At 52.6% G+C, this 25,873-nt stretch overlaps 2 protein-coding genes across 3 annotated transcripts; one reads left to right on the top strand and one right to left on the bottom strand.

The window, feature by feature from the left end:
* The first annotated feature begins 1,466 nt into the window (after nucleotides 1-1,466).
* Nucleotides 1,467-8,851, top strand: Hipk4 (homeodomain interacting protein kinase 4). Its single transcript, XM_042668205.1, has 4 exons — nucleotides 1,467-1,931; nucleotides 3,985-4,341; nucleotides 6,406-7,239; nucleotides 8,420-8,851. The coding sequence occupies exons 1-4, from the start codon at nucleotides 1,467-1,469 to the stop codon at nucleotides 8,603-8,605; spliced, it is 1,842 nt and encodes a 613-aa protein (XP_042524139.1). The 3' UTR covers nucleotides 8,606-8,851.
* Nucleotides 8,852-9,328: 477 nt separating this feature from the next.
* Nucleotides 9,329-25,787, bottom strand: Pld3 (phospholipase D family member 3). Of its 2 annotated transcripts, XM_042668107.1 has the most exons (13): nucleotides 25,693-25,749; nucleotides 19,682-19,868; nucleotides 19,027-19,111; nucleotides 18,867-18,941; nucleotides 18,631-18,773; nucleotides 17,296-17,479; nucleotides 15,942-16,062; nucleotides 15,732-15,859; nucleotides 14,797-14,997; nucleotides 12,549-12,688; nucleotides 10,950-11,115; nucleotides 9,970-10,069; nucleotides 9,329-9,853 (listed from the first exon to the last, which is right to left on the bottom strand). In XM_042668107.1, exons 3-13 carry the CDS (start codon nucleotides 19,051-19,053, stop codon nucleotides 9,666-9,668), a joined length of 1,473 nt encoding a protein of 490 aa, XP_042524041.1. In that variant the 5' UTR covers nucleotides 19,054-19,111; nucleotides 19,682-19,868; nucleotides 25,693-25,749; the 3' UTR covers nucleotides 9,329-9,665. The 2 variants fall into 2 exon arrangements, with proteins under 2 accessions (XP_042524041.1, XP_042524039.1); XM_042668105.1 differs by lacking the exon at nucleotides 19,682-19,868 and having other exon boundaries at nucleotides 25,693-25,787.
* Between the last annotated feature and the right edge of the window lie 86 nt (nucleotides 25,788-25,873).

The following is a 25,873-nucleotide window of genomic DNA, read 5'->3' on the forward strand; positions in this document are numbered from 1 at the left end:
CACCCCATGACACCTATCTTTTCCTCATCAGGCTTGTTTCATGGCTCTGTTCACCTCAGCCCTATCCAGGAAGTCCTACCCATTCCCTCTTGGCAATCACAGATTCGAGCCTCCACTCTACACACTAGACTGTCTCTTAGGATGAGGTCCCAAGGTCCTGGAGTATCTACCTGTCCACCTGTTCTTGAGCCATGAGCCATTTGTCCCGCTGCCCCTCCCTATTTAGGTTCTAGGCCTCCATCGCCTACCTGCTTATTCCTAAGTATTGCCCCTCCACACCCGACTTTGGCCCCTTTTATTCTCACACCTGCTCATCTCGTCACAGGGGCACTGGCTCCTTCCTCCCAGCCTTGGCCGGCTTCGAACTGTGATCCTCAGATCTCAGGCTCCAGAGTAACTAGCATGACAGCGCCCAGTTTTTCTTTTTGAGGCAGGATCTGCTAACTTGGTCCAGGCTGGCTTTGCACTTTGATCTTCCTTCCCCTCTGTTGTGATTACAGGCATGTCATTTCCTGGCTGTCATTTGTGCCTGGATTTTCTCTTCCATATGATTGCTACTCAATCAGTGTTTAAGTGTTTAATCTGACCTAATCTGACCTCATCATCTTCTCCCCTACACTTCTTGTCCATGTCTCCAGAGACTGCCCTGGACCTGGTCCGATACAGCCCCCCACTTTCAGTCTGTCGGCCCCTGGGTTGTCTTCCTGAACTTACCAAAATGACTGATCTACCACCTTCTGTGTTTTATCTGCACCCTGGGTCACCTGAGTGCTGCCCTAGCTTACTGCTGGGTTTGGCCCTTTCCAGTTACTCTTAGCACATAGAAAAATACTTTGTGACGCTCAGGCCTTAACTTTGCCCTCTCTCCCTCAAAGACCCTGTGTGGCTCCCTAGGGCACCTAAAACCAAGTATTCAGGGCCATGCCCTGGCAGCCATCCGCTCTGGCATGGATTCGCTGGAAACACACACACACACTCACACACACACACACACAAACACACACACACCCCTAACTCAAAATGTTTGCCTTTTCTCACTCCGGCCTGTCAGTTGGTCTGCATCCATGTGTAAAGGTCCCACGCCAGATTCCAGGGTTCCACCAGTGGGTGGGGGAGGGGACCCGACCTGGCACCCCATCCCCCCATTCCAGCCTGGGGCTCAGGTCTCCAACAACAGAACCAGAGCCACTGAGCAACGCTGGAACCCATTCGGGGTGGCCTGGGGCCCCTCGTCCCAAGCCGGGAGGGCTTTGGGGGAGGGGTGCAGCCCCTGACCGACTTGCCTTGTGGCCAAGGGGGTTGAGGGGTACTGGGGAGGCAGGAGGGCCAACCTGCTAAAGACAGGCACGAATTCAGTTCTCTTTCCCCCCCTGGGGGTCTTGAGGGGTCGGCAGCTTGTGCTGGCTCAAAGCAGACAGCAGAGCCTGTGGTTCCCGGGACAGAGCAGGGTGGTGATTGGTGGCATCATGGCCACCATCCAGTCGGAGACTGACTGTTATGATATGATCGAGGTGCTGGGCAAGGGGACATTTGGGGAGGTGGCCAAGGGCTGGCGGCGGAGTACGGGCGAGATGGTGGCCATCAAGATCTTGAAGAATGATGCCTACCGCAGCCGCATCATCAAGAACGAGTTGAAGCTGCTTCGATGCATGCGGGGCCTGGATCCCGAAGAGGCCCACGTCATCAGATTTCTGGAGTTCTTCCACGATGCCCTCAAGTTCTACCTGGTCTTTGAACTGCTCGAACAAAACCTCTTTGAGTTCCAGAAGGAGAACAACTTTGCACCTCTTCCTGCCCGCCATATCCGTACCGTCACCCTACAGGTGCTCCGAGCCCTCGCCCGGCTCAAGGAACTGGCCATCATCCATGCTGACCTCAAGCCGGAGAACATCATGCTGGTGGACCAGACCCGATGCCCCTTCAGGGTCAAGGTGAGTGGGCACACCTTGGGTGACAGCTTTGCCCAACAGCGGAGACTCAACATTCATGTCTTGCTTGGCCTACTCTCAGCCCTGAATTTCCTCCTCCCCTCCCCTTTGTGTCTCTTCTCACTGCTGGCTCCCAATTCCTCCATTTCCCCTTCCTTCCTTCCTTCCTTCCTTCCTTCCTTCCTTCCTTCCTTCCTTCCTTCCTTCCTTCCTTCCTTCCTTCCTTCCTTTCTCTCTTCCTCTCTCTCTCTCTCTCTCCCTCTCTCTCTCTCTCTCTCTCTCTCTCTCTCTTCTTTCTTTCTGTCATGGGGCTTGAACTCTAGGCTTGGGCACTGTCCCTGAGCTCTTCAGCTCAAGGTGAGCGCTCTACCACTTTGAGCACAGTGCCACTTCTGGTTTTCTGGTGGTTAACAGTAGATAAGAGTCTCATGGACTTTCCTGCCCAGGCTAGCTTTGAACCTTGATTCTCAGATCTCAGCCTCCTGAGTAGCTAGGATTGCAGGCATGAGCTACCAGCACCTAACTCTCTCTTTTTTTGGGGGGGGGGGCGGCGTCTGGTCGTGGGGCCTGTACTCTGGACCTGGGCGCTGTCTCTCAGCTCTTCAGCTCAAGGCTAGTGCTCTACCACTTGAGCCACAGCACTACTTCTGGCTTTTTTCTTTTTGCTTATGTGATGCTGAGGAATCGAACCCAAGGCCTTAGGCATGCAAGGCAAGCGCTCTACCACTGAGCCACCTTCCCAGCCCTAGCTCTCTCTCTTTTTATGTGTGCTGATGCTTTTTTTTTTTTTTAACTCAAGGTTAGCCTTCTACCACTTCAGTAGAGTGGTAGTATGTTAGCACTTTACCATTTCTGGCGTGTGTGTGTGTGTGTGTGTGTGTGTGTGCACGTGCACCATCCTGAGGCTTAAACTCAGGCCTGGGCGCTGTCCCTGAGCTTTTTCACTCAAGGTTGGTGCTCTATCACTTGAGCTCCAGCTCCACTTGTGACTTTTTTGGTGCTTCAGTGGACATGAGTGTCTCCAACTTTCCTGCCTGGGCTGGCTTCAAACCACTATCCTCAGATCTCAGCTTCCTGAGTAGTGAGGATGAAAGGTGTGAGCCACCAGCTCCTGGTTTCCCCATCCTGCTGCTGAGCTCCCCTCCATCCCAGACTTGAGGACTCCCTATTCTATACCATTCTCCATTCAGCACCTCTGACCCTTATGAGGCTGACACTGTATTGGGGAGACTGAGTGATCAAGGTAAGGGGTAAAATGTGGTTTGTGAATGAGGAGAGAAGAGGAGATTGTGGAATCTTGGTTAGGGGTGGCAGATGGTCATGACTGGCAATTTAGGTGATGTAATTGGAAAGACCTCTGCAAGTAGGTGATATTTGAAGGATGTCCTGATGAAGGGAGAAAGGGAGCCATGGAGGCATCTGGAGAAGATACTGGACATCTGTCCAGATAAGAGCCAGTGCAAAGACCCTGAGGTAGGAGCACATGCTGCTGAATTGATGTATAAAGAAGCACTGAGGACGTCTATGGGGTTGCAGCATGAAACAAAGTGAATAAGATCAAGATGTGATAGGGTTAGGGCTTTGGCTTGGACGCTGAACAGAGGAAGGACATGGACAGGCTGGGATGCACGTGCCGTCTATGGCTGTGTGGTGGGAGGCAGGAAATGAGCAAGAGGACAGAGGTAATGAGACAGGGTCTAAACATGGTGAGTTCTGGGTAGGCCTGGGAGCTTTGAAGCCAACCTGGGTAAGAAAGAAAAGTCCCCAAGATTCTGATCTCCGATGAACCACACCCAAAAAGCTGGAAGTGGAAGTGGTGGCTCAAGTGGTAGAGCACCAGCCTTGAGTGAAAAAGCTCAGGGACAGCACCCGGGCCCTGAGCACAAGCCTTAGTCCTAGAACATAAAAATAAAACCGGAAGTGAAGGTCACAGGCAGCCAGCCAGCCAGAGGCAAATGGCAGATGTAGAAGGACCCCCTAAGAAGAGAGAGCAGGCTATCCCCAGCACTGCACCCACCCAAGAGGACCTTTTCTCTCCCACCCTGCTCTCCCACAGGTGATTGACTTCGGCTCCGCCAGCATTTTCAGCGAGGTGCGCTACGTGAAGGAACCCTACATCCAGTCTCGCTTCTACAGGGCCCCCGAGATTCTGCTGGGCCTGCCCTTCTGTGAGAAGGTGGACGTGTGGTCACTGGGCTGCGTCATGGCTGAGCTGCATCTAGGCTGGCCCCTCTACCCGGGCAACAATGAGTACGACCAAGTGCGTTATATCTGTGAGACCCAGGGCCTGCCCAAGCCACACCTGCTGCACGCTGCCCGCAAGGTCCACCATTTCTTCAAGCGCAATCCCCACCCAGATCCCACCAACCCCTGGCAGCTCAAGTCGTCAGCTGATTACCTGGCGGAGACCAAGGTAGGGAGGCAAGCAAGGGGCATGGGTGTGTGTGGGGGGACAGTCATCCAGTAGACTGCTCCAAGAAGAGTCTAAATTCACTGGGTGCTGTGGCTCATGCCTATAATCTCAGCTACATGAGAGGCAGAGATGGGAGAATTGTAGAATCTGAAGGCAGCTCTGGGGAAGAGTGGGGGAGGTAAGGGAAAAGACTGAGACCCTACTTTAAAAATAAAGCACGGGGCTGGGAAGGTGGCTCAGTGGTAGAGCGCTTGCCTTGCATGCCTGAGGCCCTGGGTTCAATTCCTCAGCACTACATAAGCAAAAAGAAAAAAGCCAGAAGTGGCACTGTGGCTCAAGTGGTAGAGTACTAGCCTTGAGCTGAAGAGCTGAGGGACAGCGCCCAGGCCCAGAGTTGAGGCCCCATGACCGGACCCAAAAAAACAAACAAACAATAAAAATAAAGCAGCAGGGTGCTGGTGGCTCACACCTGTCATCCTAACTACTCAGGAGGCAAACATCTGAGGATCACAGTTTGAAGCCAGACTGGGCAGAAAAGTCTGAGAGAGACTCTTATCTTCAATGTATCACTCAGAAAAAGCCAGAAGTGGCCGGGCGCTGGTGGCTCACGCCTGTAATCCTAGCTACTCAGGAGGCTGAGATCTGAGGATCACAGTTCAAAGCCAGCCCAGGCAGGAGAGACCGTGAGACTCCTATCTCCAATAAACCACCAGAAAACCGGAAGTGGCGCTGTAGCTCAAGTGGTAGAGTGCTCGCCTTGAGCTGATAGAGCTGAGGGATAGCGCCCAGGCCCAGAGTTCAAGCCCCACGGCTGACCAAAAAAAAAAAAAGAAGAAAAAAAAAGAAAAAGCCAGAAGTGGGCTGGGAAGGTGGCTCAGTGGTAGAGTGCTTGCCTTGCATGCATGAGGGCCTGGGTTCAATTCCTCAGCACCACATAAGCAGAAAGAGCCAGAAGTGGCGCTATGGCTCAAGTGGTAGAGTGCTAGCCTTGAGCTGATTTGGCTGAAGAGCTGAGGGACAGCGCCCAGGCCCAGAGTTCAAGCCCCATGACCAACAAAGAAAGAAAGAAAGAAAGAAAGAAAGAAAGAAAGAAAGAAAGAAAGAAAGAAAGAAAGAAAGAAAGAAAGAAAGAGCCAGAAGTGATACTGTGGCTCAAGTGGTACAGTCTTAGCCTTGAACACAAACAGATTAAGGGACAGCCCCCAGACCCTGAGTTCAAGCCCAAGGACTGGCAAAAAAAAAAATAATAATAGAGAAAGCAAAAGAGGCTGGAAGCATACTCAAGTGATAGTATACCTTAGTACATCTGCCTAGCAAACATGGGATCCTGAGTTTAAAACACGCCTCCCCCCCCCCAAAAAAAAAAGAAAAAACAAAACCTGCCAGGTGCCTGTGGCTCATGCTTGTAATCGTAGCTACTCAAGAGGCTGTGATCTGGGCTGGGAAGGTGGCTCAGTGGTAGAGTGGTTGCCTTGCATGCATGAGGCCCTGGGTTTGATTCCTCAGCACCATAGAAGCAGAAAAAGCTGGAAGTGGTGCTGTGGCTCAAGTGGTAGAGCGCTCGCCTTGAGCTGAAGAGCTGAGGGACAGCGCCCAGGCTTGGAGTTCAGGCCCCACGACCCACAAAAAAAAAAAAAAAAGTTTAATATCTGAGGATTGTGGTTGGAAATCAGTTCAAGCAGCAAAGAATCACTAAAAATCTGGAAGGAGAGCTGTGGCTCCAATGGTAGAGAGCTAGCCTTGAGTGAAAAAGCTGAGTGCCCAGGTTGTGAATTCAAGCCCTTAGGACTGACTCAAAGAAAAAGAAAAAAGGAAATAAGATAAACAAAAAAAGTACCCCTCCCCGCCAAAAAACAAAAACAAACAACAAACAAACAAAACACAGGGTATGAGTGATTAGGTTAGAACTTCCTAGCAGCAAGAGAGCCCTAGGTCTAATCACAGACAGAACTGGATGTCAAGGGGCCCCCATAGGGAAAGTCTGGCATGCGAGGCCTGGACACTGGACACTGGTCAGTGCAGTGTCTCCCTTCACCCCGCCTTCCCTCGCCCCTGTGTCACCAGGTTCGCCCCTTAGAGCGTCGCAAGTACATGCTCAAGTCTCTAGATCAGATGGAGACGGTGAACGGCGGCGGGGCCAGCCGGCTGAGCTTTCAGGACCGTGAAGCGGTGGCCGAGCTGGCCGACCTCAGGAGCATGGTGGAGCTCATCAAGCGCATGCTCACGTGGGAATCCCACGAGCGCATCAGCCCCAGCGCCGCCCTGCGCCACCCCTTCGTTTCCATGCAGCAGCTGCGCAGCGCCCACGAGACCACGCGCTACTACCAGCTGTCCCTGCGCAGCTGCCGCCTGTCCCTGCAGGTGGAGGGCAAGGCCCCCCCGGCCATGGTGGCCACCGCTGAAGATGGGGCCCCTTATTACCGGCTGGCCGAGGAAGAGGAAGCCGTGGGCATGGGTACCGGGCCCTTCTTCTGGGATGAGAAGGCACCAGGCATGCAAAGAGCCATCGATCAGCTGGATGACCTGAGCCTCCAGGAGGCAGGGCAAGGTCTGTGGAGCGAGGCCCGGGCTGACACGGTCTCTGACATGCTCACTCCACTCAAAGCAGCCACCGCTGGCCGCAGGGTCCCTGACTCAGGTCCGGAGCCCATTCTGGCCTTCTATGGCAGCCGTCTGACCGGTCGCCATAAGGTCCGGAAGCCACCCATGGGCTCCAAGTCCAACTCCAACTTCAGCAATCTGATCCGGTTGAGCCAGGCCTCCCCCGAGGACGACGGGCCCTGCCGGGGCAATGGCTGGGAAGAAGGAGAAGGCCGAGGGGCTTCCGTAGAGCTGCCCACCATCCCGCAGAGGGACGGGGACGGGCCCAGTATCAAGGACATGACGATGGATGCTGAGGTAAGCCACATGGGCAGGTGGATGGGGAGGGGTTTCCTCCAGCTGTTTGTTTTTTTTTTTGAAGGGGGGGAGCAGTCCTAGGGCTTGAACTCAGGGTGCTATCCCTGAGTTTCAGGGCTCAAAGCTATGCTCTACCCCTTGAAGCCACAGCTCCACTTCCAATTTTCTGGTGGTTTATTTGAGATCAGAGTCTCACGGACTTTCCTGCCTGGGCTGGCTTTGAACCGTGATCCTCAGATCTCAGCCTCCTGAGTAGCTAGGATGACAGGCATGAGCCACCAGCACTGGGCTCCTCTGTTTTATCTGCAACATATTAATTTATCTTTGAATATGGCAAGACTTACTCCACACTAACCCACATCTGGGATGTAAGATTCAGCAGAATGCTAACCTATCCTGCTAGGTGATAGATAATGGCGTCTTGCGTTCACACTGATACTCCTAAGACAGGACAAAGGCTTGGCCATTTTTGCTGTGGTTCAAGTGGTAGAGCACAAGCCTTGAGCTGCAGTGCTCAGGGACAGCGACCAGGCCCAGAATTCAAGCCCCACGACTGACAAAAAAATAAAAAAATAAAAAGGCTAGGCCATTCTAACCCACCTTCAGACTGTAACTAAAACTCAGGACCTAGTAATATATCTGGAAGAACTGACATGTGCGGGAGAATACACCTGTCATCCAAGCCACTCAGGCAGAGGTAGGAGGATTTTGAGATTAAGGACAGTACAGGCAAACCTAGCCACATCCTGTCTCTATAGCAAAACAAAGCTAGGCCTAGATGGCTCACACCTGGATATGAGTTCAGAAATAAGAAAGGAGCCGGGTACCGGTGGCTCACACCTACAAACCCTAGCTACTCAGGAGGCTGAGATCTGAGGATCAAGGTTCAAAGCCAGCCTGGGCAGGAAAGTCTGTGGGACTCTTATCTCCAATAAACCACCAGAAAACCGGAAGTGGCGCTGTGGCTCAAGTGGTAGAGCGCTCGCCTTGAGCTGAAGAGCTGAAGGACAGCGCCCAGGCCCAGAGTTCAAACCCCGCCACCGCCAAAAAAAAAAAGAGACGCAAGAAAGTTGCTGGGCACTGATAGAATTGTCCTTACAGAGGACTATACTCCATCTCTGAGGTCAGAGGTCACCCACACTTGTTGCTGACACCTCCCCTCCCCCTTCTCCCCTTGCAGAGGTCTGGGCCTGAGCTCTTTGAGCCCAGCAGCTGTCCTGGCGAGTGGCTGAGTGAGCCAGAGTGGACCCTGGAGAGCGTGCGGGGATCGCGGGCTCAGGGGCTCCCACCCCGGCACCCCCACCCGCATCCTCACGGTCCACCCCGCGCTACCACTTTCCTGCAGCACGTCGGCGGGCACCACTGATGGTGTCACCCAGCTTTGCCCATGACCGGGACCGCGCTAGCTGGGCTGGCATTCTTCCTCAACCTGAACTGCTCTACAGAGCCATCCCCAGAGCCTACAAATTATTCTTACACAAAAGATAATTATCCAGAATCCTCCCTTTCCCTTCCCTCCCCCCCAAGTGCATGCCTGCACCCCTCCCTCCCCAAACACTGGAGGCCTCTCAGGGTCTGGCCCATGGCCCCCTCGGCCAGGAAGGCAGGAAGATGGATGCGCGCTACTGGCCCCGAGCTCGCTCCCGGCTCTGCTGTCTCTGCCTATTTCAATAAAGAACTGTTCTAGCACTTCCTTGTCTCTGGATTGGCACTTAGGAATCTGCCTCCAGAACATTCTCTGGGTTTCGGCGCAGAAAAGTCCTCAGGCTTAGATCTTGCCTTTGGTGCACGCTGTGGTGTTTAGGCACGCTGGTTCCCCCTGGGGACAAGGGTGATGATGGTTCAGGTCATGCTGGATCTAGGTGCCTGCTCCCTGTGTGTAGCACGTGCCAGCCCATGCTGGCTCCATGCATGCTCAGCCTGTGCCAGCTCATGTGCATTGTCCACTGGGGGCTCAGGACACACCAAAACACACAGGTGTCCCCTGTCAAGGGCTTAGCATATTGTCACACACACACCCAGAGACCCACACCGGCTGTCCCTTAGCCCTGACACCCCCATCTGACAGTAGTCGGTCAGACACAGGTGGTACAGACAATTATTTACTTATTATAATCTTGGGCCCTCTTTGCCCTAGAAAGGAGGGATAGCCTAGGGGTCTGGGCCCAGCATGCACCCCCACTTCTTTGGGGGTTCCCTCCCTCAGCCCTGCTAGGCCCCAGGGGCCACTGCATTAGGCTGGTGGAGGGTAGAGGTAGAGGGGGAAACTCAGGGGAGAGCCTGTGGAGCCACAACGTGGGGTAGATAGAAAGCAGGGATATGGAGAGGGGGACCGGAACCCAGAGTCTGGGTCTCTGGGACTGTGGAGTGGGGTGGCAGGGGTTGGGGGGAGCTTGAAGGTCTTGGCTTGTCCATTGGACCAGGTCTCAGAGCAGGCGGCAGGCATTGCCCACGCTGTCGGCTGAGGTGTCCAGGTCGTGGCTGTAGGGGGAGTCCCAGTCCCTCAGGAAGATGGCCTCCAGCTGGCTTCGCAGGCCGCCATGCCCATTCTGGGTCACAAGCAGGGAGGTTCCTGCCGTGTCTGTGAAGTAGCTGCCTGACCAGTTGGAGGTTCCTTTGGATGTGGGGTAAAGAGTTACCGGTTCCGTGGGGTGTCCAGGCCCTGGCACCTGCACACTCCTTCCTTCCAAACCACTCCCCCACACCTAGCCATGATGCTCCAACACTCACCGATGTAGGCCGCACGTTCGGTCACCATGTATTTGTTGTGGTTCACACGGGCATAAGGGATGCGGGCCTGGGCCTCATCTGCAGGGACCACGAAGAGTTTCTGCCAGGGAGAAGAACAGAGGGGAGGGAAGGGAAGAGGAAAGCAAGGAAAGTGAGGTTCAGGTGTGGGTGGAGGGGGGTCAGAAAAGTCCCAAGAAAGCTGGGCACTGGTGGCTCACACCTGTACTCCTAGCTACACAGGAGGCTGAGATCTGAGGATCATGGTTCAAAGTCAGCCCAGGGAGAAAAGTCCCCGTGAGACTCTTATCTCCAATGAACCACTCAAAGCCTCAGGATTGGAGGGTGGTAAGCAAGTGGTCCCCAACTGCTGCACCTGTCCTCCATCCTCTGCCTGTGTCTCTTTGTTTAAAAAAATTTTTTGTCAATTGTTGGGCTTGAACTCAGGACCTGGGCACTGTCTCTGAGCTTTTTTGCTCAAGACTAGCACTCTACCACTTTGAGCCACAGTGCCACTTCTGGTTTTATAGTGGTTCACTGGAGGTAAGAGCCTCACGGACTTTCCTGTCCCAGCTGGCTTAGAGCTGCAGTACTCAGATCTCAGCCTCCTGAGTAGCTAGGATGACAGGCGTGAGCCACAGCACCTGGCCTGGGTCACCATTTTTTTTTTTTTGGGTCCAGTCATGGGGCCTGAACTCTGGGCCTGGGCGCTGTCCCTCAGCTCTTCAGCTCAAGGCTAGCACTCTACCACTTGAGCCACAGCGCCACTTCCGGCTTTTTTTTCCTGCTTATGTGGTGCTGAGGAATCGAACCCAGGGCCTCAGGCATGCAAGGCAAGCACTCTACCACTGAGCCACCTTCCCAGCCCCTGGGTCACCATCTTGTTCCAACCCTCTGCCCCTGTCTCTCATCAATCCCCGACCCTCTGCTGGTGTCTTTACTTAGTGCCTCTCAATGGCCAAAGCTAGTCTGGTAGAACTTACCACCTGGATGTCAGAGTGGGTGTGGTTGTCCCTCAGGGCAGCCAGGGAGAGCAGGAAGGACCGCATGGACGGCTCTGAGTGTCCCCAGCAGCTGATGAGCAAGCGAATCTTGACTCCTCGCTCATAGGCTGCCCGGCGCAGCCCATCGTCGATGGTAGGCCAGAACCTGGGGACGGAGATGAGGAGGGCAGCCTTACCTACAGCCTGCACCCTCAGCTCTGGGGATCCAAGCCAAGCCCTTGTGTTGGCTTCCAAGAGCACCCCTAAATATCTACTGTACTCACGGCTGGCTCCCAGCCCGTTCCTGTCTTCTTTGAGCCCTCATCCCCGTTCCAGACCCCCAAAGCCTTGTCCCCCATCATCTTGTCTACTTATCCCCACACAGCCTCCTCCAATACCCCCTCCCCAGCCCAATCATCCCTTTGTTTTGTTTGTTTGTTTTTTTGGGTCCGGTTGTGGGGCCTGAACTCTGGGCCTGGGCGCTGTCCCTCAGCTCTTCAGCTCAAGGCTAGCGCTCTACCACTTGAGCCACAGCGCCACTTCCGGCTCTTTTCTTTTTGCTTATGTGGTGCTGAGGAATCGAACCCAGGGCCTCATGCATGCAAGGCAAGCGCTCTACCACTGAGCCACCTTCCCAGCCCTCATCCCTTTGTTTTGTGTGAGATAGGGTCTCTCTCTCTCTGTAGCTCAGGCTGTCCTCAAACTCAAAATGCTCCTGCCTTGGTCTCCTGAGTTTTGAGATTATATGTATCTCTCCTCTGTGTGTGTGTGTGTGTGTGTGTGTGTGTGGCGCGCGCGCACGTGTACACACACACACCAGCACACACACACACACCAGTCCTAGAGCTTGAACTTAGGCACTGGGTGCTGTCCCTGAACTTTTTTGCTCAAGGCTAGTACTTGAGCCACAGTTCTACTTCCGGCTTTTTGGTGGTTAACTGGAGATCCATCTCATGGGTGTCCTTTCTTCATTCCTGGCCTTTGAACCTTGATCCTCAGATCTCAGCCTCCTGAGTAGCTAGGATTACAGGCGTGATCTATCAGCATCTGGCCAACCTTAGTATTCTTAGCTACTTCCTACATCCATTTCCAATCTCAGCTTGTGCTTAGATACTTCCATATTCTCCCTCTCCGTCTCCCTTGCTCCCTCTTTCCCTGTTCCCTCTCCCCCTCTTTCTCTCTCCCTCTCTTGGAACCGAGGGCCTTGCAAATGCTAGGTAAGCACCCTTCCCCTGAGCTGTACGTCCTTGACTTTTTTGTTTTTGAGACAGAATCTTGCTATGTAGCTCAAACTGCCCAGAACCCCCCATCTCAGCCTCTTGAGTGCTGGGATTACAGGAATGTATCACCACACCCCTTCCAGACCATGATTGCAGCTGCCCCAAACCCCACATTTCACACCCCTGGTTCAGGCCTCTAGTTGCCCCGTTCCTTTTGTTTCCCTCACCCCATCCAGTCCCCGCCTCGGACATCCGGTGGTGTGTCTGCCACTTCCGTCTCCCTGTCTGCATCTATGCTCTTGTCTGCTCTCTGAGCTCCTTCATTCCCTCTCCCCACGCAGGGGCTCCCCATCCCAGCCCTGTCCACGCCCAGCTGCACCTGCGAGGGTGGGAGAATTCCATGGTGGGCAGGTAGTTCATGACTGCGATGTAGATGAAGCTCCGTGCACTGTCCACCACGTTGAGGAGGGCCTTCAGGTCTGGGGTGCGGCTACTTGGACACAGGGGTGGGGGTGCACTCTGGGGGTGAGAAGAGAATCACAGAAAATGTCCCGCAGAGGCATGGTTGGGGGTTGAAGGCGTGGCTCAGTTGGTAGTCTGCTAGCCAATGAGCGAAAACATCAGGTACCGAGTTCCGAGTCCTGATCTCAGATCAAAAACAAAACAAGAGGCATGATCATAGTGACCCCTGTGTATGGCCAGCTCCCCATGAACCAGGCCTTCTGGGTCTTATTGAGTTCCTCACCTCTGAAGGTGAGGGGACAATAAACTATGTCAAAAATAGGCTCAGAGACTTGCCTACGGTCACACAGCTGATGGATGAAGCCAAGATTTGCACCCAGACTGCCTGGTTCCAGAATTTATGCTTTGAGTGGTTCCTCATTCAGCATCAATATTGCTTGGAAACTAGTTAAAAATGCAAACTGTGCTGGGTACAGGTGGCTCATGCCTGTAATCCTAGCTATTCAGGAGGTTGAGATCTGAGGGTCATGGTTCTATTCCAGCCTGGGCAGGAAAATATGTGAGACTCTTAACTCCAATAACCAGCAAAAAGCTGGAAGTAGAGCTATGGCTCAAGTGGTAGAATGTCAACCTGGAGCAAATAAGCTAAGGAAGCAGGTATGGTAGTATATGCCTGTAATCCCAAAACTTGGGAGGCTGATGCAGGAGGACATTAGCCAGCTTGGGTTATATATCAAAACCCAGTCTCAAAAAAAAAAAAAAAAAAGAAGTAGCTGGGCACCAGTGGCTCATGCCTATAATCCTAGCTACTCAGGAGGCTTAGACCTAAGGATTGAAGTTCGAAGCCAGCCCGGGGCAGGAAAGTCCATGAGATGCTTTTTTTTTTTTGGTCGGTCATGGGGCTTGAACTCTGGGCCTGGGCGCTGTCCCTCAGCTCTTCAGCTCAAGGCCAGCACTCTACCACTTGAGCTACAGCACCACTTCCGGTTTTCTGGTGGTTTATTGGAGATAGGAGTCTCACGGTCTCTCCTGCCCGGGCTGGCTTTGAACCGCGATCCTCAGATCTCAGCCTCCTGAGTAGCTAGGATTACAGGCGTGAGCCACCAGCGCCCGGCCATGAGATTCTTATCTCCAATTAACCACCAGAAAACTGGAAGTGGTGCTGTAGCTCAAGTGGTAGAGCACTAGCCTTAAAGTGAAGAGCTGAGGGACAGCGTTCAGGCCTAGAGTTCAAGCCCCACTACCAACCCCCCTCCCCACCCCCAGACCCCCAAAAGTAGTCAGTACTGCCTGATAGAACTTTCTGGAATAAAAAGGTTTTCTCTGCACTCCCCAATATAGCAGCCACTTGTCACATGCAGATTGTCACCATATTTAATTTTAATTAATAGATTTTTTTTCCCCTTTCAGTTGTACTGGGGATTGAACTCAGCCTTGCATGCTCTGAGCAAGTTATTCTACTTCTTTTGTTTTGTTTTGGGTCCGGTTGTGGGCCTGAACTCTGAGCCTGGGCGATGCCCCTCAGCTCTTCAGCTCAAGGCTAGTGCTGTACCACTTGAGCCACAGCGCCACTTCTGGCTTTTTTTTTTTTCTTTTTGCTTATGTGGTGCTGAGGAATCGAACCCAGGGCCTCAGGCATGCAAGGCAAGCGCTCTACCACTGAGCCACCTTCCCAACCCCAAGTTGTTCTACTTGTTGAGCCATGCTTCCTAGTCCTAATTTTCATTAATTTAAATGGAAAGAGCCACCTCTTGGTGACTGCACCAGACAATAGCAAAGGTTTGGTGTGTACTATACCCAGAGGTTGGAAAAACGTGGTACCTATTTGCCAGATAAAACAGAGGCCAGCCAGCCAATAGTGGCTCAGGCCTCTAATCCTAGCTACTCAGGAGGCTGTGAGCTGAGGATTGTGGTTCAAAGCTGGCTGGGCAGGAAAGTCCATGAGACCCTTATCTCCCATGAGCCACTGGAGCTGTGGCTCAAAGTGGTGGAACGTTAACCTTGAGTGAAAAAGCTCAGGGACAGTGCCTAGGCAAAAAGAACAACAACAAAACAGAGGCCAATGGAGACTGAACCCCAGCCCAGGCCCCTGACCAAGCAGAATGCCATCACTAGGCAGGGCCATGATGGAGGTCATGACCGTGGCCTGCTTCTCCCAGACTTACCGCCAGATAGGCCAGAGCTGGGGTGCCATTGAGGCAGATCTCCATTGGTGTCTCTTGATTGTAGTGTGTGTCATAGGACTGGGGCCAGGTGGATGGAATGGAGCTGCCTGCCTGGCCCAGGAACCAGTAGGCCTCAAAGATTTTGGTCAAGTCTTGAGCCAGACAGCTGCAGTTGTACATGACCACACCCAACTCCTTGACCTGTGGGACAGGGGCGGTACTGAGCCTGGGGACAGCCAGGGGACAGGAAGACAAGAGAGCAAGGAAGATCCCCTCTGCCTGCTCCTCCTCTTCTCTGTCCTTTGGTCTCTTCCACATCTTTACCCTGCATGGATAATATTCTAGATCTTCTTCTCAAGTTCACAGGCATGAACTTGACTCACATTCCAGCTCTCCTGAAGGTTCACATAAACTCTTGCTTCTACCCCAACTCCTGTTCCATCTTTGGCATAGGCCAATGTGTTTCCTCCTCCAGGAAGCCTCCCTGGACTGCTCAGATTATGCATCACTCCAAGGCTCTGACCCTTCAGCCTCCACCACCATTCTATCTATCTATCCTGTCCCAGATGCTCTGCCTGTGTCTTATCACATCCTTGCCCCTCCACCTGCCCCTCTCCATCTACCCCAAACCCTGAGGCCTCTGAGTGCCACTGGTGCTGGTCCCGGCTTCCAAACTGAACTGCAAGGTCAAGATATTGGCAATGTGCCCAGCATCCCCCAGGGTAGAGCAGGGTTTAGAAACAGATGCACAGGAAATGTATAACGAAGGCCACCTGGATGGGCAGGGTTTTCAATACCTTGTATCTCAGGGGTGGCTTTCATGAGGAATTAGAGGAAGCCCGGGGCTGGAGCTGAAGGTGGGGAGTAGGGACAATAGAGAGATGCACTGAGGGTGTTCAGGCCTGGGAGGAAAGCTGGGCAGGGTGAGGGCTGACCTGGGTCAGGGACCGCCAGTCCATGTTGGCACTGCCCAGGTAGAAATGGGTCTGGTCCACCACCCAGAACTTGGTGTGTAGGACGCCATGGGTCAGCTTCTGCATGTCCACCATGCGGACCTGGGCACCTGAAGCCAACAGTGACCACAATCAGGGGGCTGGCTTGTGAGGGGGGGCCCAGGCCTGCCACCCCAACCATTCCCAGCTTACCACTCTGCAGCAGGGCTTGAAGGTCCGCCGGTAGCTGAGGCCCATTGGGCCTGCTCACCGCGACACGGACCTTCACACCCCGAGGTGCCAGGGCCTGGAGCTGCCGGAAGACCTCCTCACCCTGCAGGAAAGAAGCAGATTCTCTGGGGCTGGGCCAGCCAGTATGCCAACCTACCCCCAGTCTTGAGTTACCCCAGTAGGGTTGGATTTGACTTTGAGATGTCCAGGAGCCTGTAATCCTAGCTACTCAAGAGGCTAAGATCTGAGGATCACAGTTCGAAGCCAGCCTGGGCAGAAAAGTCCTTGTTAGACTTTTTTCTTGTGGTCGGTTGTGGGCCTTGAACTCTGGGCCTGGGCGCTGTCCCTCAGCTCTTCAGCTCAAAGCTAGCACTCTACCACTTGAGCCACAACACCACTTCCAGTTTTGAGTGGTTTACTGGAAATAAGAGTCTCACGGACTTTCCTGCCTGGGCTGGCTTTGTGTTTTTTTGTTTTTGTTTTTTGCTGATAGTGGGACGGAACTGAACTCTGGGCCTGGGCTCTGTCCCTCAGCTCTTCAGCTCAAGGCGAATGCTCTACCACTTGAGCCACAGCATCACTTCCAGCTTTTTCTGCTTATGTGGTGCTCAGGAATCGAACCCAGGGCCTCATGCATGCAAGGCAAGCACTCTACCACCAGGCTACCTTCCCAGCCCCTGGGCTGGCTTTGAACCTCAATCCTCAGATCTTAGCCTCTTGAGTAGCTGGGATTACAGGCATGAGCCACTGGCGCCTGGCTTTTGTTGTTGAGGTGAAGTGTCACTGTATAGTCCAAACTCCATCCTCTTATCCCAGTCTCCCACATGCTGGGATTACAGGCAGCACCATCACACCCAGCTGAATAGCAATATCTTAACAGCAAAACCTTACAAAGGGATGATTCTGTGTCGGGCATGGATTTGGCTCGTCTATCCTAACATGAGCCTTGCAGGGCAGCCATGCATTTTGGCCCAAAGGCACTGAAGTTGCAGTGCTGTATAAGGCTGGAAGGCTGGCAGCCTCGCTCAAAGCTGGGAGTGAGTGATCACTTGTCTTCTCTCCCATGTCTTTGTGGGATAGAGTCAGGGTCACTTTGTAGCAAATGACATCTGCCAGTCTAATTCCCCTTGTAAGCAAACCTACCGTCTGGCATTCAGAGGCCTCCAGACGATAGTGAAAAACACCCCAGTCCAGACAGCTGCTTCTGAACATCTGGGAGACAGGTCTGCCTGTCTCCAGGGTGTGTGTGTGTGTGTGTAGGAAAACTTCACCTTTCCCCACTGCCACTCCCTCCCCCCCCTCGATGCTCCCTAGGGTCCAGGCTGATGATGGGTACCTGCTGGGCAGAGGGCTCCTGTGTGTGGGTGTCATTGTTGGTGAGGGTCCAATAGAAGGAGGCGATGTCCAGGCTGCTGTGGGCCCCAGCAAGCAGACCCAGCCAGGCCTGGCTAGTGGAGGGGTTACTGGTGGTGGTATTGGGGAAGTCCAGGCCCTCTGGAATGCTCTCTACCAGCACTGCTCTGGGAGGTGGGGTAGGAGGGAGAGATAAAGGGACACCATCAGCCACAGGGGACAGGAAATAAAGGGCTAGGAGGTTGTAAGTATTTGTACATTTACTCAGGACTCTTGTGGGTCTCCATGTGTCTAGAGGTGATGGGGAAGGTGTGTGTGTGTGTGTGTGTGTGTGTGTGTGTGTGTGTGTGCGCGCGCGCGCGTGCACGACAGCCCTGGGACTTGAACTCAGGGCCTGGGCACTGTTCCTGGGCCTCTTTGTGCTCAAGGCTAATGCTCTATTACTTGAGCCACAGCACCACTTCTGGCTTTATTGAGTAGTTTATTAGAGATAAGAACCTCATGGGATTTTTTGGCCCAGGCTGGCTTAAAATTGCAATTCTCAGATCTCAGCCTCTTGAGTGGCTGACAGGTATGAGCCACTGGTGCCCAGCTTTCTGAGCTTCTTTTGCTCAAGGCTAGTGCTCTACCACTTGATCCACAGCTCCACTTGTAGCTTCTTTTGTGATTATTTAGAGATAAGAGTCTCAGGGATATTTCTGCCTGGGCTGTCTTGGACCCTCAATCCTATTCAGCCTCCTGAGTAGCTACAATGATAGGCCTGAGCCACTGGCACCTGGTTGTCTGTGAGACTTTTACCTCCAATGAACCACCAGAAAACTGCAAGTGGTACTGTGGTTCAAACTGGCAGAGCTCTAGCCTTGAGCAAAAAGACCTCAGGGACAGCACTCAGGCCCTGAGTTCAAGCCCCTCCACTGACAAAAAAAAAAAGCTAGAAGTGGAGGTGTGGCTCATGTGGTAGTGTGCTATCCTCGAGTGTGCCTGTGTGTGCGTGCATTCAAGTGCACACGCGCGTGCATGCACACACACACAGCTCAGGGACAGTGCCAAAAGAAAAAAAGAGAAAAGAAAATGCCATGCGTATGCGTGTCTATTTGTTCCCAGACCTGCATAGAAGATGACGCTGTGGCTGCCATGGAAACGGTATGCGTGGGGAGAAGGGGGTGGGCGTATATGTGCTCGGACATCTGCATTACCAACTTCCCCTCCATACTGGGTGTGGCTGGGTGGGTTTAAGTGTACCTGGTTTGTCAGGGCCCCTTCCCCCTCCTTCCTCTCATCCCCCCCTCTTCCCTCCCCCTCCCCTCCTCCTACTTACTCGCAGGGGTCATAGCATGGGGCTGGGCGCTGGTTGGGCCCAAAGAGATGCAAGTCTCCATATTCCCAAAGGAACAGCTGAGTCATCAGGGCACCAAAGCCCACCACTGCCAAGATAAGGACCAGCAGGACCCAGCGGGCTTTCTGCGGGAGGAGGAAGAGGAGGCAATCAACCTGCCCAAGTCCAGCAACCTAATCATCCTGGGACACATCAAGGGTTAACAAGGCTAAGTTTACCTTCTCTGCTGCCTTCCAGGCCTCGATCTCATTCAGGTGCAGCTCAATCGCTGACTCTTCAGCAGGCACCTTCAGCTGGAGGATGGGGACAGGGCAGGCCTGTGGGTCTCCTGCCCTCCACTTCACCTGGACCCTCCCCACGGAGTCCCCATCCACCTACCTCCTGATACATTAGTTTAGGCTTCATGTTCCCTGACAGCTGGGGTGCAAGGGTTCGCAGAGCACAAACGGGAAGGGTCTCCAAGCTGGGGTGGGGGGAGGGAAGCAAGCACCATAGAGGGGTGTTAATAGGGTTTCAAGGGGATATCACACAGAAAGCAGATTTAGTCTTGGCCAGTTATCACTGCCCAGGATCACGAGACCCTTGGCACTGTGCCAAATCATCCCCCCAAAAGAGGGAAGCTAGATGGTGTCTGGTCAGCAGGGATTTCGAAATCCTCCAAAGGTTCCACGCCTCTGCCTGTCACCACTGTGTATCACCTCCCCCCACCCCCCCACCCCCCGTGCCCACGCTGCCGCCCTTCATCCTCATCTGAGCTCCAATAGAGATCTCACCCCCCACAAAGATTCCCCTGGAGGGAGTCAATGGAACCCCAGATCTCTGCCCTGGGCTGACTTTTCTTTCTTTTCTTTTCTTTCTTTTTTCAATCCAGCCCTGGGAAGCTTTTTCCAGGTGGCATTTCTGACCTCACCTTCAGGTAACCACCAGACCTGACAACACAGGACCCCAGCCTCAGGCCCATCGGGGGCCCCCCCCTCCACCCATTCTCCCGATTTCCCCTCCCCTCTCTCCCCGTGAAAGACTTGGGTCTTACTCAGCAGGCGGCTTGCTGCTACGTCTGCGTCCGCGGGGCCCCAGCTTCTGCCCCAACAGGCTGGGCAGGAGGAGGGGCGTGGCTTCGCTGAACACGCCCACTGCAGCGGGGCGCCTGCGCAATACATGCGCGCCGGCTCCGCTGCAGCGGGGTAAGGGGGCGGAGCCTCCGGATAAGGCCCGCCTACCTGGCCGGGGGTGGAGTTCTGTGTTAACTGGGAGATGGGGTTTACCCTCTCCTGGACCATGAGGAAGAACAGGGAGGTTACTCCAGGTTAAAAGAAAAAAAAAAAAAACCCAACAAATTTTATTATCATTATTTTTTACCATGGGTTTACAGCACCTAGTTAAAAAATACACAAAAGTTGGGCTGGGAAGGTGGCTGAATGGTAGAGTGCTTGCCTAGCATGCATGAAGCCCTGGGTTCGATTCCTCTGTACCACATACACAGAAAAAGCAGGAAGTGGTGCAGTGATTCAAGTGGTAGAGCTTGAGCAAAAGCAGCTCAGGGACCAGTGCCCAGGCCCTGAGTTCAAGCCCCAGGACTGGCAAAAAAAAAAAAAAAATAACACAAAAGTACTACTGAGGCTGGGAAATGTGGCTTAGTGGTACAGTGCTTGCCTAGCATAAATGAGGCCCTGGGTTCAATCTCTTGATACCACATAAACAAAAATATAAAATAAACAAAAAATTTTAAAAGTACTAATGAAAATGCTTATAAATAAAATGCAGAAGGGAGATCAAAGTTCAATAATCTAGAGATGAAGTGGGCAAAATTCATAGCAAAAGTGGAGGGATATGGGAAGAAAAGGGGAGTGATGGTGGCTGGGAATGTGGCTCAGTGGTAGAGCGCTTGCCTTGCATTCATAAGGCCCTGGGCTCAATTCCTCAGCACCACATAAGCAGAAAATGTCAGAAGCGGTACTGTGGCTAAGTGGTAGAGCGCTAGCCTTGAGCTGAAGAACTGAGGGACAGCATCCAAGCCCAGAATTCTGGCCCCATGACCAACAGAATAAAAAATAAAAAGAAAAGGGGAGTGATGGTATGTTTTCTGTCTGGCTGTCTGGATTACAGCATTTGATTTGTATTTTAAAGGCAGATGCTGTTTTGATAAGGATCAAAACAAAATATTTTTTGAGGCTCATTTCTCAAAGCAGGATTTAAAGCCATAGCTAGAGAGGGAATTAAGAAGTACAGAAGAATCTCTCATTTTATCGCTCTCACTTTTTTTTGGGGGGGGTCCGGTCGTGGGGCCTGAACTCTGGGCCTGGGCGCTGTCCCTCAGCTCTTCAGCTCAAGGCTAGCGCTCTACCACTTGAGCCACAGCGCCACTCCGGCTTTTTTCTTTTTTCTTATGTGGTGTGAGCGCATGCAAGGCAAGCGCTCTACCACTGAGCCATCTTCCCAGCCCCGCTCTCACTTTTTTGAGCCACCATCTTGCTATTCAGGCTTTGAATATACATATACACATAATATGTATATATATTTATATATATTTGTATATATCCATATACATATATGTGTGTGCATTACACAACTTTTGGTGTCTCCAGGTGTTCTTGGCTTGTAGGCATATCACTCCAGTCTCAGCCTCTGTGTGGCATCTAGTCCTTATACAGACACATGTCTTTGGGTATGAGGGCCTAATAAAATTCAGGTTAACCTCATCTCAAGATCCTAGGTATTTGTCTATGTGTGTGAGGGTTTCACTGTAGAGCCCAGGCTAGCCTCTTGTGTGTTTTTGTGTATGTTGGGATACTGGGGTTAGGACTCAAGGCCTCCACCACTCAAGCTCTTGAGCTATGTCCTAGCCCTATTGGTTCAAACCTTTTGTTGTTGTTGTTCCTGGGACTTGAACCCAGGGCTTAGGTGTTGTCCCTGAGTTCTTTTGCCCAAGGCTAGCACTCTACCACTTTGAACCACAGCTCCATTTCCAGTTTTCTGGGGGTTGACTGAAGAGACTCACAGACTTTCCTGCCCAGGCTGGCTTTGAACTGCAATCTTCAGATCTCAGCCTCCTGAGTAAATAGGATTACAAAGGTTAGTCACTGGTGCCCACCCTCTTTTTCTTTTTTTGTGGGTCAGGGGGCACTGTGCTCAGCACTTCAGCTCAAGGCTAGTGCTCTACCACTTGAGCCACAGCACCACTTCTGGTTTTCTGGTGGTTTACTGGGATAAGAGTCTCACAGACTTTGCTGCCTGGGTTGGCTTTGAATTATGATCCTCAGATCTCAGCCCCCTGTATAGCTAGGATTACAGGCGTGAGCCACCTGCATCTGGCTCTTTTTCTTATTTTTGAGATAGGGTCTTGTGCTTGTTTGTATGTGCTTTTTAAAAAATATAATAGTTTATTTTATTTTTGAAGTAGCCTACATTTGTAATATGAAGGGGGTACATTGTGATATTTCTACACGTGCACACAGTGAACTTTGAACAAATTCACCCATCATATTAATCATCTTCCTATTGGTCCCCTGGGTCTTGTGCTTTTTGCCTGGATGGCCTCAGACTGCAATTCTCCTTCCAGAGCAGCTGGGATTATAGGCATGCACTCCTGGACCCCTAAATGCACATGATTTCTATATAATTCTATATATATATGATTTCTATAATGAGGCTTGGCCCTCCAGGTAGGGTGCACCCTCTCCTAGATCCCAGCTTCAGAGGATGGTGGCCCCAGCTGCAGAAGGAATATGGTTCCCTCACTCCAGTCCCAGATCCAAGCATGAGGGGCACAGGACAGGATATAACTTAAGTAGTCAGGGCAGCTGGGAACATTCTAGTGACCCCAAGCCACTTGAGTGACTCCAGTGCCACTAACTCAGGCTGATCTTCCTGCTCTGCTTCCTCTTGGATTTGGGGCACACCTTGGCCAGGTAAGCCACCCCTTCTAAGCCATAGAATGACTATTGTGAAAGCCCAAAAATCCAAGCTGTGAGACCCCAAAAGGATTGGGGTTTGGAATGCCTTCTCCCAATGTACTCTCGTAATGCTGAGAGTTTTCCTGGAAAGTTCAATCAGTCCTGGCTTAAGGGAAACTCAGATTTTACCTTAAACTGTGTGGGAACCTAAGGGTAGACTTAGGTTTATGCAAATTGTAGACTGTTGACTGTTTAGCTCTCCTTCCCAGAATAAGGTCACTTACCACTTGTATACAAAATATTGTCACAAGTTAGTACCTTACTTCCTTGAACAAGACCAATAAAAACTTTGGTTAATGGAACCTTTGATTTGTTGCCTGTGGAAGACCACGGGTCCCCTAGTACCCCAAACCTCAGTTGCATGGTCTGGTCTGTTACTGCGTTGCTCCCGGTTGCAGCTGATTAAGGAGCTCAGAACTCTTCTGTGGTTTCCACTGTCCACAGAACACCTAAATTATTATTAACTCCTCCACCACCACCTCCTCTTCCTCCTCCTCCTCCTCTTCCTCCTCGTCTTCTTCTTTTTCTTTTTGCAGGATCTGGGGCTGGAAGACAGGGCCTGGGCGCTGTCCTTGAGCCTCTTGGTGCTCAAGCCTAGCACTCTACCACTTGAGCCACAGTGCCACTTCTGGCTTTGAGTAGTTTATTGGACATAAGAGTCTCATGGGGGACTGGGAAGGTGGCTCAGTGGTAGAGCACTTGCCTTGCATGCGTGAGCCCCTGGGTTCGATTCCTCAGCACCACATAAGAAAAAAAGCCGGAAGTGGTGCTGTGGCTCAAGTGGTAGAGTGCTCGCCTTGAGCTGAAGAGCTGAGGGGCAGCGCCCAGGCCCAGAGTTCAGGCCCCAAAACTGGCCCCCCCCCCAAAAAAAAAAAAAAAAAGAAAGTAAGAGTCTCATGGGGACTTTTTGGCCTGGTCTAGCTTTGAACTGTGATCCTCAGATCTCAGCCTCCTGAGTAGCTAGGATTATAGGCTTGAGCCACCAGCGCCAGGCAGAACATCTAAACTTCTAACCATGTCCGATAGGGACTGACTTGGAAAGAGACTGACTTGGACAGGCTGCATGGACCCTCACTTGCCAGGGCAGCTTCAGTTCCGCCTTCCCCCTTCATTCCTGTCTCCATTCTGCCTCCCTTTGAAGTCCAGCCCTGGCGATCCCAGGGTGTCCCATGGGCCCTGACCCTCACACGCCCCTTACCCCTGTTGTCGCTCTATTTCCTACATCTCTTCCACCTCTGGGTCTCTATTTCAAAGACACCTGCCTGCAGGTCTCAGCCTGGGTGGCCACCCTATTCCTAGCTTTTACTTAACTTTCTGATCTCCCTTTCACCTAAATTTGACTGGCTCCTCCCCTGCTCAAAGTTCCCCGGTTTTCCTAGAACAAAAATCCCAGTTCAGCTGGGCGTCAGTGGCTCACGCCTGTAATTCTAGCTACTCAGGAGGCTGAGATCTGAGGATCAAGGTTCAAAGCCAACCCTGGCAGGAAAGTCAGTGAGACTCTTATCTCCAATAAACCACTGGAAAACCAGAAGTGGCGCTGTGGTTCAAGTGGTAGAGTGCTCGCCTTGAGCTGAAGAGCTGAGGGACAGTGCCCAGGCCCAGAGTTCAAGCCCCACGACCGACTGAAAAAAAAAAAATCCCAGTTCCTCCTCATTGGCTTTCAGGGCCTTGAGTGAGCTTCCCTCAGTAACCTCTTTCACCTTTTTGTTTTTTTTTTTAAACACCCCAAGCCTTATTGAATATCTTTCAGTTCCTTGAACTGAAACCACATATTCATCACTAAATCACTGTGGCTTCTCCTGCGCAGCACAGCTTCCTTTGAACCCTTCCACACTTTGGTATCCCGCTCAGCATATATACCACCTCCTCCAGGAAGCCTTCCCTGATCTCCCAGGGAAGCCACTACAGGCATCTCTCTGGAGTCCCACAGCCCTCTGTGCCTTCCCATCCCTTCTCCAAGCCCAGAGCTATCTCTGGGCTGTCACTGAAATGAAGGAAGGTTGGTGATGGCCCCTGGGCACCCTCCAATATGGAGACCAGGAGGGGGAGTAGAAGGAAGACTCTGAAGGTAGCGTGAAGATCGTGGGGGTGGAGTGACTGCTGTGGAAGAGGGGATGACACCACGGGAATGGAATGACAAGTGCAAGTGGGGTGGGGGTGGGGAGCAATGGCAGTCAGCTGACAAAGGGAGTAGAGGAGATTGGATGGGGGAGGGGGATGTGCACAGCTAATTACCATAATGGTCTAAATGTCGCAGCAAACCAGGCATGACACCAGGACACAGATGTGTCCGCAATTGCCACACGCCTCCCCTGACGTGGATGTCCTCCTGTGCAATTTACACACGAGGAATCTGGGGTTGGGATTGAATTAGATGTTCAATGTTTAGGGAAGGGCTGAGATTCTAGGTGCACCTCAGGTAACGGCTCCAGAATGGAGTTATGATGGGAGAAGGCGAAGCCCAACACAAGGATTATAAATGATGGACACACGGAAGGAAGGAAAATGACTATAAGGCTGGGTATCTTCTGATGGAGAAAACGGTGCAGGAAGCACTGACATGACTGTTGCAGCACGGGGAGGGGCAGGGAAAAAAGGAAGGACATAAGAGGGCAATGACCATAGCCAGGGATGAGATGCTCACGGTCACCTGTAGCCTCAGCACCCTGGAGGCTGAGGCTGGAGGATCGGGAGTTTGAGGCTTAGCAGGGACTTCAGAGCGAGACCTGGTCTCAAACAAACAAATCGGGGGAGAGATGGGAACAGGAAAGGGGGCGGTGGGGGAAGAGAAAGATTTAGAAGTGAGGGCTTCACGAAGCAGAAATGGCAGCGAAAGAGGAGAGAGGCGGGAGGCTGGAGGCGATGACGATTCAAAGAGGGGGCGATTGCACACCTAAAGGCAATGAGGGCTTAAGAGGAACGCAGGCGAATTTAAAAGGTTGATGACGACAGAAGGAAGGTGATGCTCACAGGAGAGTACTGACGATGGGCGACGGAAGGGATGGAGGACAACATAAGGGGGATGCATTGCAAACGAGGGGGTAACTCAAGGGTGGCCAGTGAAGTGTCGTACCCCTAGATCGCACAGTACCTGTACTCCGCGTCGGCCGCTCAGGACCCAGCCAGCACGCAAGCAACCTTCGAGGCCGGAGCCCCGCCTCTCCAGCCCACCTGTGCGCCTGCGCATTCCAACTCCGGCCGCGAAGGGGCGGGGCCCATGTCTGCGCCCTTCTCATTGGCCGCTTCTCCTCAGCTAGCGCGCGGGGGCGTCG

Source organism: Dipodomys spectabilis, unplaced genomic scaffold, assembly GCF_019054845.1.
Source record: "Dipodomys spectabilis isolate Male_0828 unplaced genomic scaffold, ASM1905484v1 ptg000422l, whole genome shotgun sequence".
Classification (NCBI taxonomy): domain Eukaryota; kingdom Metazoa; phylum Chordata; class Mammalia; order Rodentia; family Heteromyidae; genus Dipodomys; species Dipodomys spectabilis.

Coding starts and splice junctions, on each gene's coding strand:
- Hipk4 (XM_042668205.1), top strand. CDS start 1,467: ATGGCCACCATCCAGTCGGAGACTGACTGTTATGATATGATCGAGGTG. Junction 4,342..6,405: donor ATTACCTGGCGGAGACCAAG/GTAGGGAGGCAA, acceptor CTGTGTCACCAG/GTTCGCCCCTTAGAGCGTCG. Junction 7,240..8,419: donor ACATGACGATGGATGCTGAG/GTAAGCCACATG, acceptor CTCCCCTTGCAG/AGGTCTGGGCCTGAGCTCTT.
- Pld3 (XM_042668105.1), bottom strand. CDS start 19,053: ATGAAGCCTAAACTAATGTATCAGGAG. Junction 18,942..19,026: donor CTAAACTAATGTATCAGGAG/GTAGGTGGATGG, acceptor CCCATCCTCCAG/CTGAAGGTGCCTGCTGAAGA. Junction 10,070..10,949: donor CCCACTCTGACATCCAGGTG/GTAAGTTCTACC, acceptor TCTCCCTGGCAG/AAACTCTTCGTGGTCCCTGC.